This window comes from Corapipo altera, unplaced genomic scaffold (assembly GCF_003945725.1).
Source record: "Corapipo altera isolate COAL_440 unplaced genomic scaffold, ASM394572v1 47, whole genome shotgun sequence".
Lineage (NCBI taxonomy): Eukaryota > Metazoa > Chordata > Aves > Passeriformes > Pipridae > Corapipo > Corapipo altera.
Window position 1 is genome coordinate 2614603 of NW_020884897.1, and position 16759 is coordinate 2631361.

Consider the following 16759-nt stretch of genomic DNA (forward strand, 5'->3'; position numbering starts at 1 on the left):
ATCCTGAATCCTAACTTTGAATTGCCTTTTATCAATAGACAACACTCCCTAAAAAACACTTATATGATAATTATTATTTTTCTAGCATTCTGCTTACATGAAAGCTAACTTGCTGGTTCTGAATTCAGAAAACAAACAGTGAATGACAATTGTAAGAGCAAAATATTACTAAAACATTATTGACTTTCAAAGAGTATGAGGAAAAATTAATTGGCAGATGTTTTACATAGTATAATTAACAGTTCATTTCAATGCACTGTAACCAGATTAAGATAATTATGCTTAGAAACAGAAATGTAATAATGATAAATTACTAGTTTTCATATTACGGTCAATTTCCTACATTCCAAATAATCACCACATTTAGAAATAGGTGCATCTGTTCCATGCTGTCAACAGCTATACAAATGGCACAAACTCATGGCTGGGTGAAACAATCTTTCAACCAAGATATAGGAGATTTCCTTGCTTCATAAGTAAACAGCATGCCAGCTCTGTTCATAAGCAAAATAGAAGGCAAAACCAGTAGTCCTGTTTTTACCAGGGCACAGTTACTGATTAGAAGCTGAAGATACTGGAAAGCTTGAATTCTGTGAGTTGAGCAAACAACAAAATCTCCTCATATGGAAGTTCAAGACTGAGAATACAAGAATCTGTATTCTGTGATGGTATATAAAATATGAAGTTATATGCTTTCTGTATGGGTTGTAAGAAGTAACTCTGTCAAGGATTTCAGGTCACAAATCAAGAAAAAACTGATCTTCAAGGTTTTCATTTATTACATCTATGAGAACTAACTACTGCATCCTGGTGCCACAATATTAATGTAAACCATCTCAAAGTAACAGTTACATGAAGGTAACACCTGAGTGTTAAGAATTTATTGATAAATTAGGCTTGATATTCTGAGATTTTATTTCAGGCCTTCTACTTTCAAGGTTGTTTTCTTTTCTTTTTCCTTTTTAATTTCAAAGGTGCACTTTTCTTCTATTTCCGCACTAAGGCATAAACAACAAAAAAAACCTCCCAACCATTTTGTCTTTAAATTAAAAACAGACTTGCATTTCACCTTTCTCATTTCTGTAGCTTCACTGCTTTCATCATGCTTTTTTGTTGAGGTTTTTTTTCTTTGCTTTGCTTTCTACTATCAAGTCCTTGACACTTGAGACTAAACCTCGCAACTAACAGCACAAAGATCAGAGCAGGCACAGAAATAGAAATTGCAAGATTAGAAATCTCAAAGACCTGAAAAGTAGACAGAGGAGAAATAAATAGGTACTGAGGCAGAACCAAGGAGAATAAAAGAAAGCAATGAAAAATACTTTCAAAAATAATAATAAAAAACGTGTAACTGTATTATTAATGTATAGCTGAGGAAAATTAGTTTTGTAGAACTGGATTATCACAGTTATCCAAAGCAAAGTAGATTGGAAGAAGGGAGGTAAGTGTAAAAGCATTATGAATTATAAACATCCACTGACACCTTTCACATTTAGTCCATTTTTTATTCCCACACTGGAGTAGGCAATGTAAAGAGATCTAGTTTTCCTACTATCAATCATTGTTGTTCTGAGCCTTCAAATAAATAACAAAAGAATCCCAACACCTAATGAATGAAAAACACAAGACATTGGGCAATTTTTTTTTATATAGTGACCAGGTTTCTAGCTTCATTCCCTCAGTAACCACATATGTTTTCCAACTAGTTTCCATATTTCCAAGGTTTGCTAGGGTTTTCTGGTTGTTTTCTTCAGAAATCCCTAGCTACTCATACACTATCTGTCCCTCCTGCATAATCTCCTAGTTAAAAAGCAATTCCTACCTCACATCTAAAGAGAACAAATGAGAAATACCTATTTTCTTTTGGTCTTTCCTTGGATGGGTCAGTGTTGGTTCCAAGAATGCCAGAGGAAGGGTTTCACCATGGAATTTGCTCCAAAACATTAACTTTGCAAGAGATAAGCAACTGATTTCTATAAACATCTTGCAGGAAATCTGCCTTATCTTAATGAGGTTTTAGGGTAGAATTTCAACTCCTAAAACCAGGACAATTTTATAAGGCTGCACCCACACATTATTCTCAATGGTATTCAATTACAGCCAGAAATACTATCCTGGGCTTTGATCTTTGATCTCCCTTTATATCAGCACTACGTGGTATGAAACCATGAAGATAAAAACATACTGTACTCTAATGAGATGCACTAAAAAGATACTGCAAGGCATATCTAAAACAATGATATACCCATGTTTCATAGAGGCCTTATGCAGATGACTTTCACACTAGAAGGACACCAAAAGCCAGAAGGATAAAAGTGAATTTTGCTACGTTCAACCCAAATGCCCATTTTAACAGTTATATTTCACTGGCCTGAAAAAATAATAGTATCAGCCAATGTTCCCTTGACTATTTCACTGAGATGGCTCTTACATCTATTCACTTAGTCCTGACTTTCTTTTTATCGCAGACACCATCTCACCATTGCTGCTAAGGCATTCTGAACCAATTGGACAAGCTCTTTCTGGTTTTCCACAGCTTAAATAATTTCAAATCCCCACATGTACTCTCTCAATTTCTCCATAATCTAATTTCTTATTTAATTTTTAAATGGGTACGTAACTGAATGGAGCTTCTTGAAGTATGTTTTTAATTAAAATACAGTGAAACTTTAAGGTAATATATTATAGTAATATCCTCTGTTAGTATGTAATAAAATAACCTTTTATTTTAGAAAAACTTGTTATATTTATTAGTATATTGTGTATTGAACTGATCCTGTTCTACTGACTAAAGTGAGGTATATAAACAGTATACAACCTCAATATAAAGCCTCACTGACACATCACATACAGATCAGTTTCAGCCTTCATAAGGTTGAAGTTGATACTATTTCCCTATAGTTTCTTAAAAATAACTAACACTGGTTTGCTATGAGGATACAATTAAAACTGAAACCCCAGCTGCCTAATTTCTGTGTTTGTATCTCATATTTCAGTCATACAATCATGATTAAAACAATTAGTTTCTATATGTAACCCAAGTTAACAGTCTCCTCTTATCATTTAACTTTAGGTCTTTGGCTGTGTATAAAAGATGTAATTTCAAATAGCACTTGAACGTGTGTAATAACTGAATTGTATATAATTTTTAAACAGTATTTGAAATTGCATTAAAAAATGCATTTAAAATTTAAAGCTACAGAGAGCCATCTACAGTATATAAGATGAAAGAAGGATCTGTAAAACTTTGATGGAGAAGTGCCATATCAAGTTAAAAACATTTGGGAGTCTTCCAATATGGAAAAGACAAAGCTCTTACCGTTTCCTTTGGAATTTGTGACTGGCTTTGTTCTGCATTCTAAAGGAAGTAAAAAAAATAAATAAGAACACGACTACATATGACATATACTATCTATTATCATGGGGATAAACAAAGAGCTCTAATTCTGATGTGAAGTGGTAATGAAAAAATGAAGGGTGTTTGTCACAACCCTGACTGAAAATTGTCTAAACAAGCACTAAAAGAGAGGTGAACAAAAATAACTCCAGTGATCTTGTGGTAGTGCACCTGACTTTATTTGGTTATGCGGGAGGTGACTATCTGGCCAAGGAAGAACCGTGGCTGCTTGCACCATTTTCTGGCTGAGGGAAAGTTCTCATTCAGGTATGTTCTCCCCTGGCCTTTCCCTTCTGCTTTGAAGTTTTCAAAGAATGACCTCAGTAGTTCAGATGAACCCTTCCAAATATTTTAAATGAGTACCTATTTTTTAAAACATCCATTTTCATTTTAGCAAGGGATTCCCCTTTTGAGCATGTTTGAATGAACCAGAACTACAGCGCTGGATATCCCAGTATAGGAGTGTTCTTTCAGTTCACCGGAGATGGGATACTCCTGTACTTTGCATTCCTCACCTGTGTCTCAGGGTACATAAGGCAGACACAAGTCATTGGAAAATGCAACCCCCAAACAATTCTGGAGACACATGTAAGGAACTACGGCTCTTCCAAGCCCATATTAAAACCCATATGAACACTCAAGAGACACCTTGCTGCTGGCTGGCTGGTCACTTTTGGGCTAACCAGCTATTTGTTTCCATTCAGCTGGGAAACAATGAAATGCTAGGGCTTACTGGACATTTTTGCTTTAGGTTGTTTTGAAGGATTTTCAAATGATAAAGCACAAAAATGTAGTGGCTAAGCAGTAACACAAACATCCAGTTAGCTTCAACCTGAAGCCAACAACTAGTAAGGAAAAAATGATGAAGGAGACAACTACCAGAAACATGTAAAGGACATATATGTACCAAGGGGCATATTAACTTGTCAGGTACTGGAGATTAACTCTGTCAGCTAGTCTCTGTTGATACTGAGAATATAGCTCTAAAGCTAAATAACCCAAGCCAATTCTTCAGATTATTACCAAAGTCAGAAGCAGCTCTAACAAAAGGCTTCACAAGTTACATGAGGTAACCACAGTGCTACAGGAGCTTTATTTGACCAGAGTAATCCTCACCCCTTTCATGAAGGGAGGGAGCAAGGAATATCTTTAAGAGACAATGTGCCTCTACCTCACATTAACTTGGACAAGCCCTAATAGATTACCTATCTGGCATTAGGTAACTGCAGAAGCAATAAAAATGCCTGGTATTCTGTTGAAACATAATCATTCTTCCAGATCTTACTGGTTAGAAAAGTTGATTTCTGCCAATTTGATTTTATTACCTGCTTCCACATTTTACGCACTTTTACCATGGTGTGCTGCACCGGGTAATCACATGCACATACTCCCTGACCTGATCACACAGGCTACAAAGATTCCATAATAACCTAAATGGGCTCAGCTTAACAATCACGTAAGTTTCAGCTACAACTACATATTTTTGTAGGTCTCTTTCAGACAATAACAGCAACATACATCAAAGACATTAAATTCCACAACTTTCCTAAGTTTATTATCTTCGTTTTACTCAAAAAGAAACCCAAAGATGCTTAACTTGTTTTCAAAAGTCATTCAACAAGCCATAACTCAAAACATAAAATCTAAACACCTCTTTTATTGGGATTACTATCTGTACAAATGTTGGTAAATATAAAATGGTTTTAATATTGACCACTCCTCAGCAAGCAACAGCAAGTCCTGCCCTTTATGAGATGGATAACATCAAATGACGTGATTTTATATATATGATTTCTGAGACACATCTCATTTAGTTACTATTTAAAGTGCACAAATGTAGAATATATGATAGAAATACGGGAAGGATGCAAAGACATTGTTCCTAGGTGGCCAAAGAAGGTTTGCATGTGAAAAAGATGAACTGACATGACTTCAGATCGTTCCCCTCCCTATTTCAATTTTTTTTTTTTTTTTTCATAAAGCTAGTAAAAGTCCATGAGAGGAGCTGGTTGAAAAGATCTCTTTTATTTTATATTTTAGGACCATTTCTTACCGGAGAATAAAGAACAGCCCTTATGATGACTTTTAGTTCAACACCTTCCCCAGCAATTCTGCTCCCACTCTTTGACAGCAGCCAGCAGTGCATGCCTAAGAGTCCTTCATGTCAGAATGCAAACAAACAAGTCCTTATGGAACAGAGGATCATCACAGGCATGTACTGTCAGATCCTCACAATACCATTTGTTCAACTGGAGCTACAGAAAAACACACCAGTTCAGATCTGATCTCTGATTACATAGCACAAAACCCACCTACTACCTGACACAGCCATGACTGCCTTCCTTATGCTGATCTTTGCCAAAATATTTGAGGGAGTATTGCCTGAGCTGCAGCAGGGAGGCTACTGAGGTTAAACTCATTTAAAGGGGCTGATTTGCTGCTATTTTAAAACTACTTCAAGCATTGCTATTAAATCTCTGCATTACTCACATCGTATCTTTGTTTACAATTATTTAAACAAAATCCTTGCAAAATATGCATTAAAACGTCCTCATTTTACCATAGAAATAATATACACAAAATTAAGACATTTTCTTACTTCTAACTTTATTTAGAAATCTCAAAAAGCATTTTCATTCACCTTTATGTAAGATAGTAATACTGTGAAAATTACAGCATATACTTATAAACAGCTGGCTTTCACTGTTCCAGTGATAAGTAGGGCATAATAGGATCTCAAATTGTTTATTTCTCTTCATTTTACGACAGCTTTCATTTCAGCACTTGAAGTTATGTTCCAAGAACATTAAAGTAAAAGTGAGGTTCATTTGCGACCTTCCCTGCCACTTTGACTTCGTAGGTTTGATTGTAGTTTTGAAAAGTAAAAGGCTAATGTTAAATGTCTTGAAATGGCCAAATGAAAATTCATTCTCTTTGCATTCAAAATAACACAAATCCAATAGAAAAATGAAGCAATTAATTCATCATACTTATATTTGTCTTCTCACAATAATGCAGCTAAATAAGTTATTTTTAGAGCTGTATATAACTACAATAATACAAATAATAAATAAGTTCAGCAGTTTAATTGAGTACAGAACAAAGTAAAACTGCTACATTTACAGTCTATCTTTTCATAACAGAAATTATCTTGAATAATTATCAGAGAAATATCTGTATACACTATGCAAGTGGAGCAGGGACAGTATGAAACATCATTTTATTTCCATTTAATGTAAATTTCTCAGAAACATCTTCTGAGTTGCCCTGCTAAATTAATAACTGCAGGGTTTCCATTCCACAGAGATTGCATTTATATTCAAAAAAGGCTACTATTTCTTATATCTGGGATATTTGGATAGAAAAGTATTTACATATCCTGTTTTGGCATAATATTAGATGCTCCAAAACATATTAGTGAGCAGGTAGTGGGAAAAATGGCAGGCTTTCAAACATAGATTTGTCCTTATGAAAGATATGAAATAATCTACTTGTCTGCATGCATCCAAATAAAGTCTATTCAATAGCTTCTTCTATAAACATTTTGACTCAAAATAAAGCTCTCACTTATACAGTACAAAAAATACTTAATTCCAGTAGCAGATCTTGAAGAAAATATAAAACATGCATGTAAAATATTCTAAATAAAACAAAATAGCTTTTTTTCTTTTTCCTATATTCAGTGTTGGCTCGGCATGTTTACTAGCAGGTGACAAGATCAAATCATTTTCTCATACTCATCTAAATCTCTTAGTTGCTCTCTATTTTACGCACCAGTTCCCTTGGATGGAATGTTTCTTCCTGTCGAAAAATCAAAAGGCCAACTGTCCCTCCCATCTTGGTACTTCGCAGCAAGGACACAACTTCTTCTTGAGTTTTGCCTGTTAAATCGACTCCATTTACCTGTGGCAAAAAAAAATGTTAGAAACTGGTAAGAAAAACAGCAGAAATTAATAGCAAAAAGTCATGTGAATCATATGGGACAGTATTAAAAAACCCTCACTGGAGCAACCTCCTCATTAGCTCACATTACAGCTTTTACTTAATAGAACTAATTAAATGGCCATCCTTCACAGACAAATAAAAATAATAAGCCAGACAGCTATACTTCACTCCTTTTCAGCAGCAACAGCAAAGTCCAGAGTACTCTAAGGCCAACTAATCTCAACTACCAGTATTTCTTACAAGAATTTCTGCATAAAAATCTTTCCAAAACTGGTTCTATTTCCACATGTCTTGGTGTTATACCTACCTTCCAAATACATCTTGCACAACGAATTGTGACAACAGTAGAAAGTAATTTTTTCCCCGAATAACTTTGGGATAGCTACTCTTTACCTTGCCTCTGTTCAGCAATCCAATCCCTTGGCCTCCTCATGACACTTATCAGGACAGACAGGTATGGGATACATGCAGAATTTCCCACTGTATGAGCTAACATCAGTAAGGGAGAAGCCAGAGAAAGACCAAGTAATCTCAGGCTTGCCTGCTCAGAAACATTCTGAAAATGAAGGCAAATCAACTAACGGTGCTAAGCAAGGGAGTTGGTGCTCAGAAGTCAGAAAACCATCTTTTTCCTTCCCCTTGTAAGAGACCATAGCTCACACTGTTGAGATGCCACAGCTGTCATCTTAAATGCTTCTCAGTCCCCTTCTAGCCAAGTCATCTGGGTTACCTTGAATTACAGTAATTACAGAGGGCTATCCTCCAGCAACAATTCAAGCTGACTTGGTCAATTTTGCAGTAAAGTGAAGTTAGGGCACTGAGAGGCAGTTACAGGCTCAGCAGTACCTCCAGTGTCATTTGGCTTAGGGACAGTAATGAAGAGCTGTGGGTGGTAACATCTTATATCACTCCAGCTAGATTTGCAGAAAGATCTCTGCGGTGCACCTATCTAAGAGAAATTTCGTTCCCTTGAGGACATCCTTCCTTCAGGAGGGAAGTGGCCTTGATTCTCTTTAGGACTGCCCTCCTCTTATATCCCTTTAGTTAATTCACTGAACCTTTTCAGGGTATTGCCTTCCATACTTGGCAACATCTTCGATAATTTCTGGTCTGTCACTCCATGCTGATTTAATTCTACTTACTAGGTAACAATCACTTTGCTTCAATTCATTGCTAAGCAGCAATGCAAGACTATGGCACTATATTCAATTAGGACATGTAAATTCATGTTTTTATAGTATGTCTTGGTCCAGCTCTTTAAACAGTTACATACTGAAAATGCCCAGCAACTTGATCTCTTACCTAAAAACAATAAAGCCCAAAAAAATGGAAAAAGAGGGAAACATTTTCCTATAACATAAAATATATAAGCCTTTGGAAGCAAAGCAGTGTGTGGGCACATGCCAAAACACAGATAAACAACATGTAACATTTCCTTACCTCAATTAATCGGTCTCCAGCTTTTAATCTCCCATCTTGAATAGCTGCACCCCTTGGAAGGATGTTTTTCACATAAATTGGAGCCGAGCCACCAATTGGGACATCTCTTGAAGTAATGCTAAATCCCAAGCCTTCTGTACCTGCATAAGGAATGTACACTGCTAGTTAAAATGCACATTTTATATTACATATTATTTTTACTGAGTGGAATGTATGTATACCTCACTGATGCAATCCATGAAAATACTTATAAGATGTAAAAATTACTGCATAGCAAAAAAAGAAAACAAAAGGCATCTACATAAGAAGGTTATAACTGAAGCATTGAGTCTGGGCACAGGTGGCTCAGCAGGCCCTCCCTGCAACTTGCTGTTCTGATGATTTCCAAGTCATTGCCATATTTTCGACTTTCTATTTCAGATGAGCTAAGTGACAAGGAATCAGAACAAAGCATATCTGATACCCTATCACTGTCTTCCCTCTTGTCAATCTGGATCTCATCAATGATGCTTTCTTTCTCTTTTGCAGCACTTTCAACAGTGACAGTCAGCCAATGGTGCTGGCCATAGGGCTTTGTCAGCTCACTTATGGACACTGGCAGGTGACAGAACTGGAGCTCAGTGGTCTCATTTCTTCTGCTCTGAGGGATCTTGGGCTGTTTTCTTTTAACAGCTCCTCTGCCCCAGGGCTTCACTCTGGCTCTCGCTGGGTTCCACCCCACTGTCTGTTCTGCAGGCAGGGAGTAAACCAGGCTGCCACTTTTGCTGAGATGTCCTGCTGTACATCCAGGTGACTGACTAGACTTGGCTAAGACAGACTGAAGCAAAACAAAGATATTTAAGATGACCTGGAGAAATTCAGAGAGGGTGTCGTCAATATGGCAAATGAGACTTGTATTTAAGAGAAATTATGCCACAACTGCCCAGCTCCAGAATTCACAAGCTGAGAGGGCAAACAGAAGCCTTTCCTACTACACAGAAAGCTCATTTGTGATCCTCTCTTTGATGCAATCTGTCCAGTGTTATCAGCAACTCCTGAAACTATAGGTTGAAAAATGTCACACTCCCTCCCTCCCCAACATTACAAATCAAGTCTTTTCAGGACCCCTCATCTAGCATGAAACCAGATGGCCATTCAGCAGAGACCACCCCAGCAGAGTGGCAGCACCTACAACTTCCATTTGAAACATCTCAGGTGTTAACACGTTTAAGAAGGGGAAAAAAACAACTGCACAACAGCAGTCAGAAAGAGTGAGAGAAAGAGCTCTGCAGATCCCAATATCAGTGCAGAAGGAGGGGGAGGAGGTGGTGCAGGTACCAGAGCAGAGATTTCCCTGAAGCCTATGCTGAAGACCATGGTGAAGCAGGTTGTCCCCTTGCAGCCTGTGGAGCTCCACAGTGGAGTAGAAATCCACCTGCAGCCTGTGGAGGATCCCACACACAGCCTGAAGGAGGCTGTGACCTGTTGGAAAGCCAACCTGTTGGAGGCTCCTGGTAGGAATTGTGGCCCCATGGAGAGGAGCCCATGCTGAAACATGGTTTGCTGGTGGGACCTGTGACCCTGTGGGGGACCCACACTGGAGGATCCTGTTCCTGAAGGGCTGCACCCCACGGAAGGGACCCACACTGGAACAGTGCTTGAAGAACTGCAGTCTGTGGGAAAGACCCATGTTGGAGATATTGGTGGAGGACTGTCTCCTGTGGGAAGGACCCCACCCTGGAGCAGTGGAAGACTGTGAGGAGTCCTCCCTGTGAGGACAAAGGACTGGTAGAGACAACATGTGACAAGCTGACTGCAGCCACCATTCTCCATCCCCCTGCGTCTCTGGGGAGAAGATGTAGAGAATTCACGGGAAGAAGGGAGGGGTGGAGGGAAAGTGTTTTAAAATTTGGGTTTATTTCTCACTACCCTACAGTGATTTTATTGGTAATAAATTAAATCAGTTTCCCCAAGTGACAGTAATAGGTGAGTGATCTTCCCTGTTCTTATCTTGACTCACAAGATTTTTGCTATGTTTTCCCTCCCTTGTCCAGCTGAGGATGGTGAGTGATAGAGCTGCTTGGTAGGCACCTAGTGTCCATCCAGGGTCAACTCACTGTAACATTAAAGCCTGAATTAATTTCTGTCTTACTGTTCCCCATGTTCACTTGTTAAGTCTACTTTATTGAGCAGGTTAATGTTCACACATGAAAAGAAAACAGGAGTCAAATATAGTCATCACTAGTCTACCTACAGGTTTCTGAAATCTGCACAATTATATTTGATTAACATTTAGTACCGTATATTTTACTATCAAGATGGTAATCATGTTAAGAAGTAAACTGACACAGGTGACAGGGCTGGGCATGATATAATCTTTTAAAATCTTCATCTTGAACATAACTAAGTACTCCTGTATACACAGTAAGGGCATGTAGTTCTTATTGTTCAGGAAATTTGGATCAGTTTGTCTAGGCTAACTATCATGAGACAACTTCCTTCTGCAGCATTTGAGATAGCTGACATTCGAATTTGAAAGTCTTCATCCACTTTCAGGTCAATATAAAATTTATCAGTGCTGTTACACAGAGAAGAAAAAAATATATTATATCTCATAACATCCATTTTTTACTTAGGAGACCTCACAATTTTAATGATGTTTCAAACATTTATAGAGTTCTTTAACTCCCAGCAACATAGAAGATGATCTGTATAAGGATTTTTTAAGGCACATCCCACATTTTATGGAATTTATCTTTTTCTCATTATAAGGATCTGTGTTGAATATTGCTCTTTGAGTACGGGTTTTGTCTGTTAAGATTTCTAAAGTAATATCTGAACAGGAATGCAATCCCAGGACAATATTTCATTATTAATAAGCTTAATCCCCATAGCCTGATTACAGCATCATTACAGATGTCTGGTTCACACACTCCACTTCAAACCCTCATGGAAAAAACAGAAGTTGAAACATTCACATTACAAATGCACACAGGATATAAATTTGGATTGTGGCATTTTCTGCTGTCAAATCTCCAGAAAGCCTTTACCAAAGCCTCCAGAATACCACAAATCCACACTGAAGCCAGACATTAGCAGAAGAAAATTCTAATTACTTGTTTCTGTGGAAAGAAGGGCCCTCAACTGGGCCATGTTTTACTATGCTGCTCTGCACAGCTTTGCATGAGGCAGCTTTTGGGTGCTATTTTCCTTCTACCTTCCCTCTGATTCAGTCTGCTATTCATGCACCATAGCTGCTCTTAGCTGTAGGATACAGTTTCATAAGCTCCTATGCTTATTATATATAAATTAGATGCTCACAAGACTGGGAAATAAATGGATACATCCAACCGAGGCCAAAAATAAATACAACTTCTGTGACTGAATTGATTTTAATTTTTTTTTTCTTTTTATACACACAACTGATTTAGTTATCTCTACTCCATGTATTTCCATTCTCCTGTTGATAGAAATGCATATAAGATCTTAATATCTTCCTGCTGCTAGAGTGTTTTCAGCCCTTGGGTTGTAAAACTGTATTATAATTATGAGGGAACTGTGCAAACACACTGTATGCTTCTCTGATATTTCTGATTTATACTAGTAATACAGGAGAGACTGGACACACATACAGGCAGAACCACAACATGAGTAGAAGATAGAAGAAATTTCCATATTTTTGAAAACACAGGAGTCATCTATACAAAACTTTACTTTGCAATGTTTAGGTTATTTCAGCTATGTTCACTTTAATATCTTAAATATTTTAAAAAGGGTAGATTTTAGAAAGGGTAGAAAAAAATTTTCCTCCCTCTATAGCTGTCATCTCAGACAACGATCAAATTACACTGAGTGATAATAACATTTAAAAATTACCCACTAATTTGTGTAATTCAAATTCTTAGGCTTCTTTGATAAATCAGCAGCTCTCTCGACAAGTTAGAGCTCCCCTTTTTTCTTGAATATGATGCTGAACACGCCTTCTAAGGTCGCATTGCTCTCGAGAGCTCAGTCAGCTCTGAGCTGAAGACAAAGTAGTTTTATATGAATAAAAAGGGCAGTTACAATAGTAAAGTAACTATTTTTTACAAACAGAAGAGGGGCAGATTTGATGCTTCAGTTGGTGGTTTGGAGGAAAAAAGTTCTGGTAGCAGTTAAAGCAGGGGGTAGAGGAGATCCTTTCATATAATTTAATTAAATGTATTTTCAAAATGAACTTCATCGTTTTATTTGGAAGCAGTCTGATCATAAACTGACAGGATGTTAAAAATTTTATTACAAGTAACTAGACTTTCTTATCTCCCAGTGACAAAGTACTTAATTTCTCACTAATGCTGGGATAACCCTCTTCATTGTGTAAAGACTGTCTGGCATAATGTTTCTGTTTTCATAAGGCTATTCTGCATGAAAAGTTGTGTGTTCCTCACCCAGAACCAACTGCAGGTCTGAATTCTCAGTAGCAAAACGTGCTGCTAGATAGAAACACTGACAGGATACAATACAAAAAGCAAGCGTCACCTCTGCATTCTCACTTAATGAAAGGAGAGAGATAACATTACAATAAAACTAAGCAGAAGAGTCAAATGCCCTCTGACAATAATTGGAGCAGACACTGCCCTTCCAAGCATTTTAACTTCCTGCTTTTTCACAGGAGACTCTTTCTGGAGGTCCATGTACAGAGGGGTGACTACCAAAATAATTTTCCTAGTAGTTTATGTTGGAAAGCAGTTTTTTATGAAGGACTGAATCTCATGCAAGAGCCAAACAGCAAACATGTTCTCCTTATCGTAAGGGGCTTCACTAAGCTAACCAAGACCATTTTACTGCTCCTAGTTTAAGCCCCATATTTTCTGAATTTGTGCACAAGTAGTCAGGCTAACTACACATGCAAATGACTGCTTAGAAGGCTGACTGTTCAGCTGTCTATAAAATTTCTGCAGCCACATGCACAATCAAGACTAATTGCATGCCCATTTTTATGTAGTTGAGTGATTTGGAACAAGTGTGGTTTTTTTTCTCCAAGCAAAGCTCAGACCCCTCAAGAAGATCTTCGATCAACCTAATAGAAACATTCTTTTCCCTTTTTGCTACCGCCTGCTAATAGTGATCAGAAGTGGTTTTAAAAAATGGAAAGATGAAACTTGATGCACTTTATGGTTCTTCAGTGACTAATAAAACCCAAAATTATTTGCCTTACTTTTGAATCTCATTTCTCAAGGTCATCGAGGTAATTCAGGAATCTACATGCTTCATTTCAAAAGTGACAAACACCCTTATTGCATCTGAACAGGAATTCTAAGAGAACATATCACTTCAAAAGCAATTTTAAACAAAAATTTAAAATGTCAGTTCAAAGTCTGGCTCAAGAAACTGTGTGGGGAAAACAGGAGAGTATGATGAAAAATGCATGTAAATCTGTACACTTCAGATAGATACATGATGCAGGATATCTTACAGACAAGTTCAGGGTCCTCTCTTGTATATTGTGCTATATAAACCCAACTAGTAATTGTCCATAGATGTGCCCTACTCCAGAGCAAACATGATGCAATTTTAAATTAGCTTACTCCCAAACTATCCATGGCATCTTATTTTTGTCTCTAATGACTTCTTGTAGAAAGGAATTTGGGCACAGCAGGGATGAATGTCACCATCTTATAGCACTGAATGCCCAGTCACCTGGTGGGACTTGCAGTGCTTCAGATCGTCTCTCTATGTAAGATGGAGCATTATTAACCACAGAAAGGCCAGCAAGCCAAACAGGAACCCAATAACAAATTTTGAAGAGCAAAGAGTCTTGTAATCCTGCTCAAATCTACAATTTAAGCATTTTTCTTTGTTGCAGTGAGCAGAGGTGCCTCCTTCATTTCAGGACTCACCATTTCCTAGAACACAGCTGCTACATCCTTTCTGTGATGAACTTGGTAATTGTTATAGCTTTCCTGTTGTAAGGTATCCTACAGCCCTGTCACTCATTTCTTTCCCTGGAAGCTATTCTGTTTTGCAAGAGAGAAATATTCTTTGGGCCAAAAAGGAAGAGATGATTGTGATTCCCATGGTAAGTAGCTAAGTCACCCTCTGAAAGTGGGGAGATGTGGACTGAAGTCCTGATTCACTGAATACCTCAGACAAAAATTTAGTCAAATATTTGGTAGAACTAGGACCAACTGAAATAATGTGAGCTCAGTTTTGACATTTTGCTTAAAGAATTAGATATTTAATTTATCTAGACAAATATGTAGTTATAGATAGAAATTATATGATGCAATGAGCATTGTACTTAAGGTCAATCAGGTAAGATGAGGTTAATTTACAGATTGAGTACTTCAGGCTTGTCTTACTACAGCAATGTCAAAACCAGTATATACAAAATCAGAGTAACACAATGTCCAATGGAAAAGACTTTTGAATGCTTTAGTGAGTATCAGGCTAAATGCTGTGAGTTACTAAGTGCTCAAAGACTGAGCACTCATTTGCTGTATAATTGCTTATTCATTATTTATAAGGGTTGGACTAAATTCCTCTCAGTTGCATTGGCTCAAAGCCTTGCAACCAAAGAATAAAGACTCTGGGAGTGTCCTGGTGTATATGAGGTCAAAGTTTGTCCTAAAACTCTGGGTGTTATATCCGTGGTCTTATTTTCTTTATTCATTAGCTGCAAAGAACTATTTTTATTTATTTATACTTCCTGTGTATCAGTTTACACCAAAATATACATAAACATAGGCTCACTCTCATGTCTTGCACTATCTTAATTTGTGTGAACTATTAAGCTAGACTGTTATACAGCCTTAATGGCATTAGAATATCAGCAATAACCCCTACATCTATATGCTAAAAGTTCAGGCCCTGACCTTTAAGGCAAGATAAACAGATATCCATTTTCATTTAGAAAAGCCAACAAACATTCTGCATTGACTGAAACATATGACTGACCTTCTCTTCTGACTTTATTAAACAGTTAAATCCTATGAAAGTTCAGGTTATTTTAAAATGCCAAAACAGCAATAAATATTAAGAAATCATAATTACAGAAGCACATACTGTAGGGTTATCTTGGCATGTCATCCTATATAATAAAGCTCATGCAATATAAAGAAACACAGCTGTAATAAAGAAGGTCTACCTGTATTGAAAATGAATCAATTCTCATATACTACATCTGTAATCAGAATGTACAGGTTAAATCAAAAGTGAATATAAAGACAACATCTTGTATGCCTGGGTGCCTTAATGCAGTTTTTAAAGTAATGATGGTGATTGGTGAAATAATTGCTGCCTGTCAGCTACAAATAAGCACATTTGTTAAATATCTATAGAGCCTGTATTATTACAACATCCTTCATTAGAAATAATCATCAAAGGCAATCAATGTCCCCATTGCACTCATATTTACAACAAACTACTTGGAGGCATCCCTAAGTGTTTTGCTGCATTGTTGCTCCACATGTACATTCTCAAGAGTGACCGAATGAAAGCCAAAATGGGAGGACACGCCTCTTTCTATACTGGATATTAACAAATGAAAGACAGCTATGATAAAAAGCCATCCTTCCTTATACACATTTTTCTTTAATTTTGCTGTGCATAAAACACAGTACACTAAGCAGTTTCTATCTCTATCTATAATCTGAGCTAGGTACCATTTCATTATAAGCAGTATTCTCAAATAAGCAGACTGTTAGGAACAAATACCCCCTTTAAACTTCTGAAATATATTCTAGATATGGATTGCAAAGCTTTTACTAGTGCAAGAGCCATCAAACTTCTCCGGTATGAACTAGATGTTAAAGTATCTTAGAGATCATTTTTCATCAACATGCATCTCCTTTATTCCAAACCCATCTAATATATTGGTGCCAGCAAGGATAAATTATGTTATAGCCTTGGGTGGAGTATTTATGAAACAGTATCCAGTGCAAGATGACCAAAATATAACAACATATCACAGCTGAAAAATCCATAACACACCAAAATTATATTCTTGTATCTTATGAG

General features: G+C 37.1%; 1 protein-coding gene across 1 annotated transcript in view; it reads right to left on the reverse strand.

Annotated features, from left to right (window-relative positions):
* PARD3 (par-3 family cell polarity regulator) overlaps positions 1 to 16759 on the reverse strand; it is a 432956-nt gene that overhangs the window by 187857 nt on the left and 228340 nt on the right. Inside the window, 3 exon segments of the mRNA XM_027648420.1 lie at positions 3320 to 3358; positions 7172 to 7300; positions 8783 to 8922. Coding sequence (XP_027504221.1) covers positions 3320 to 3358; positions 7172 to 7300; positions 8783 to 8922 — 308 coding nt within the window.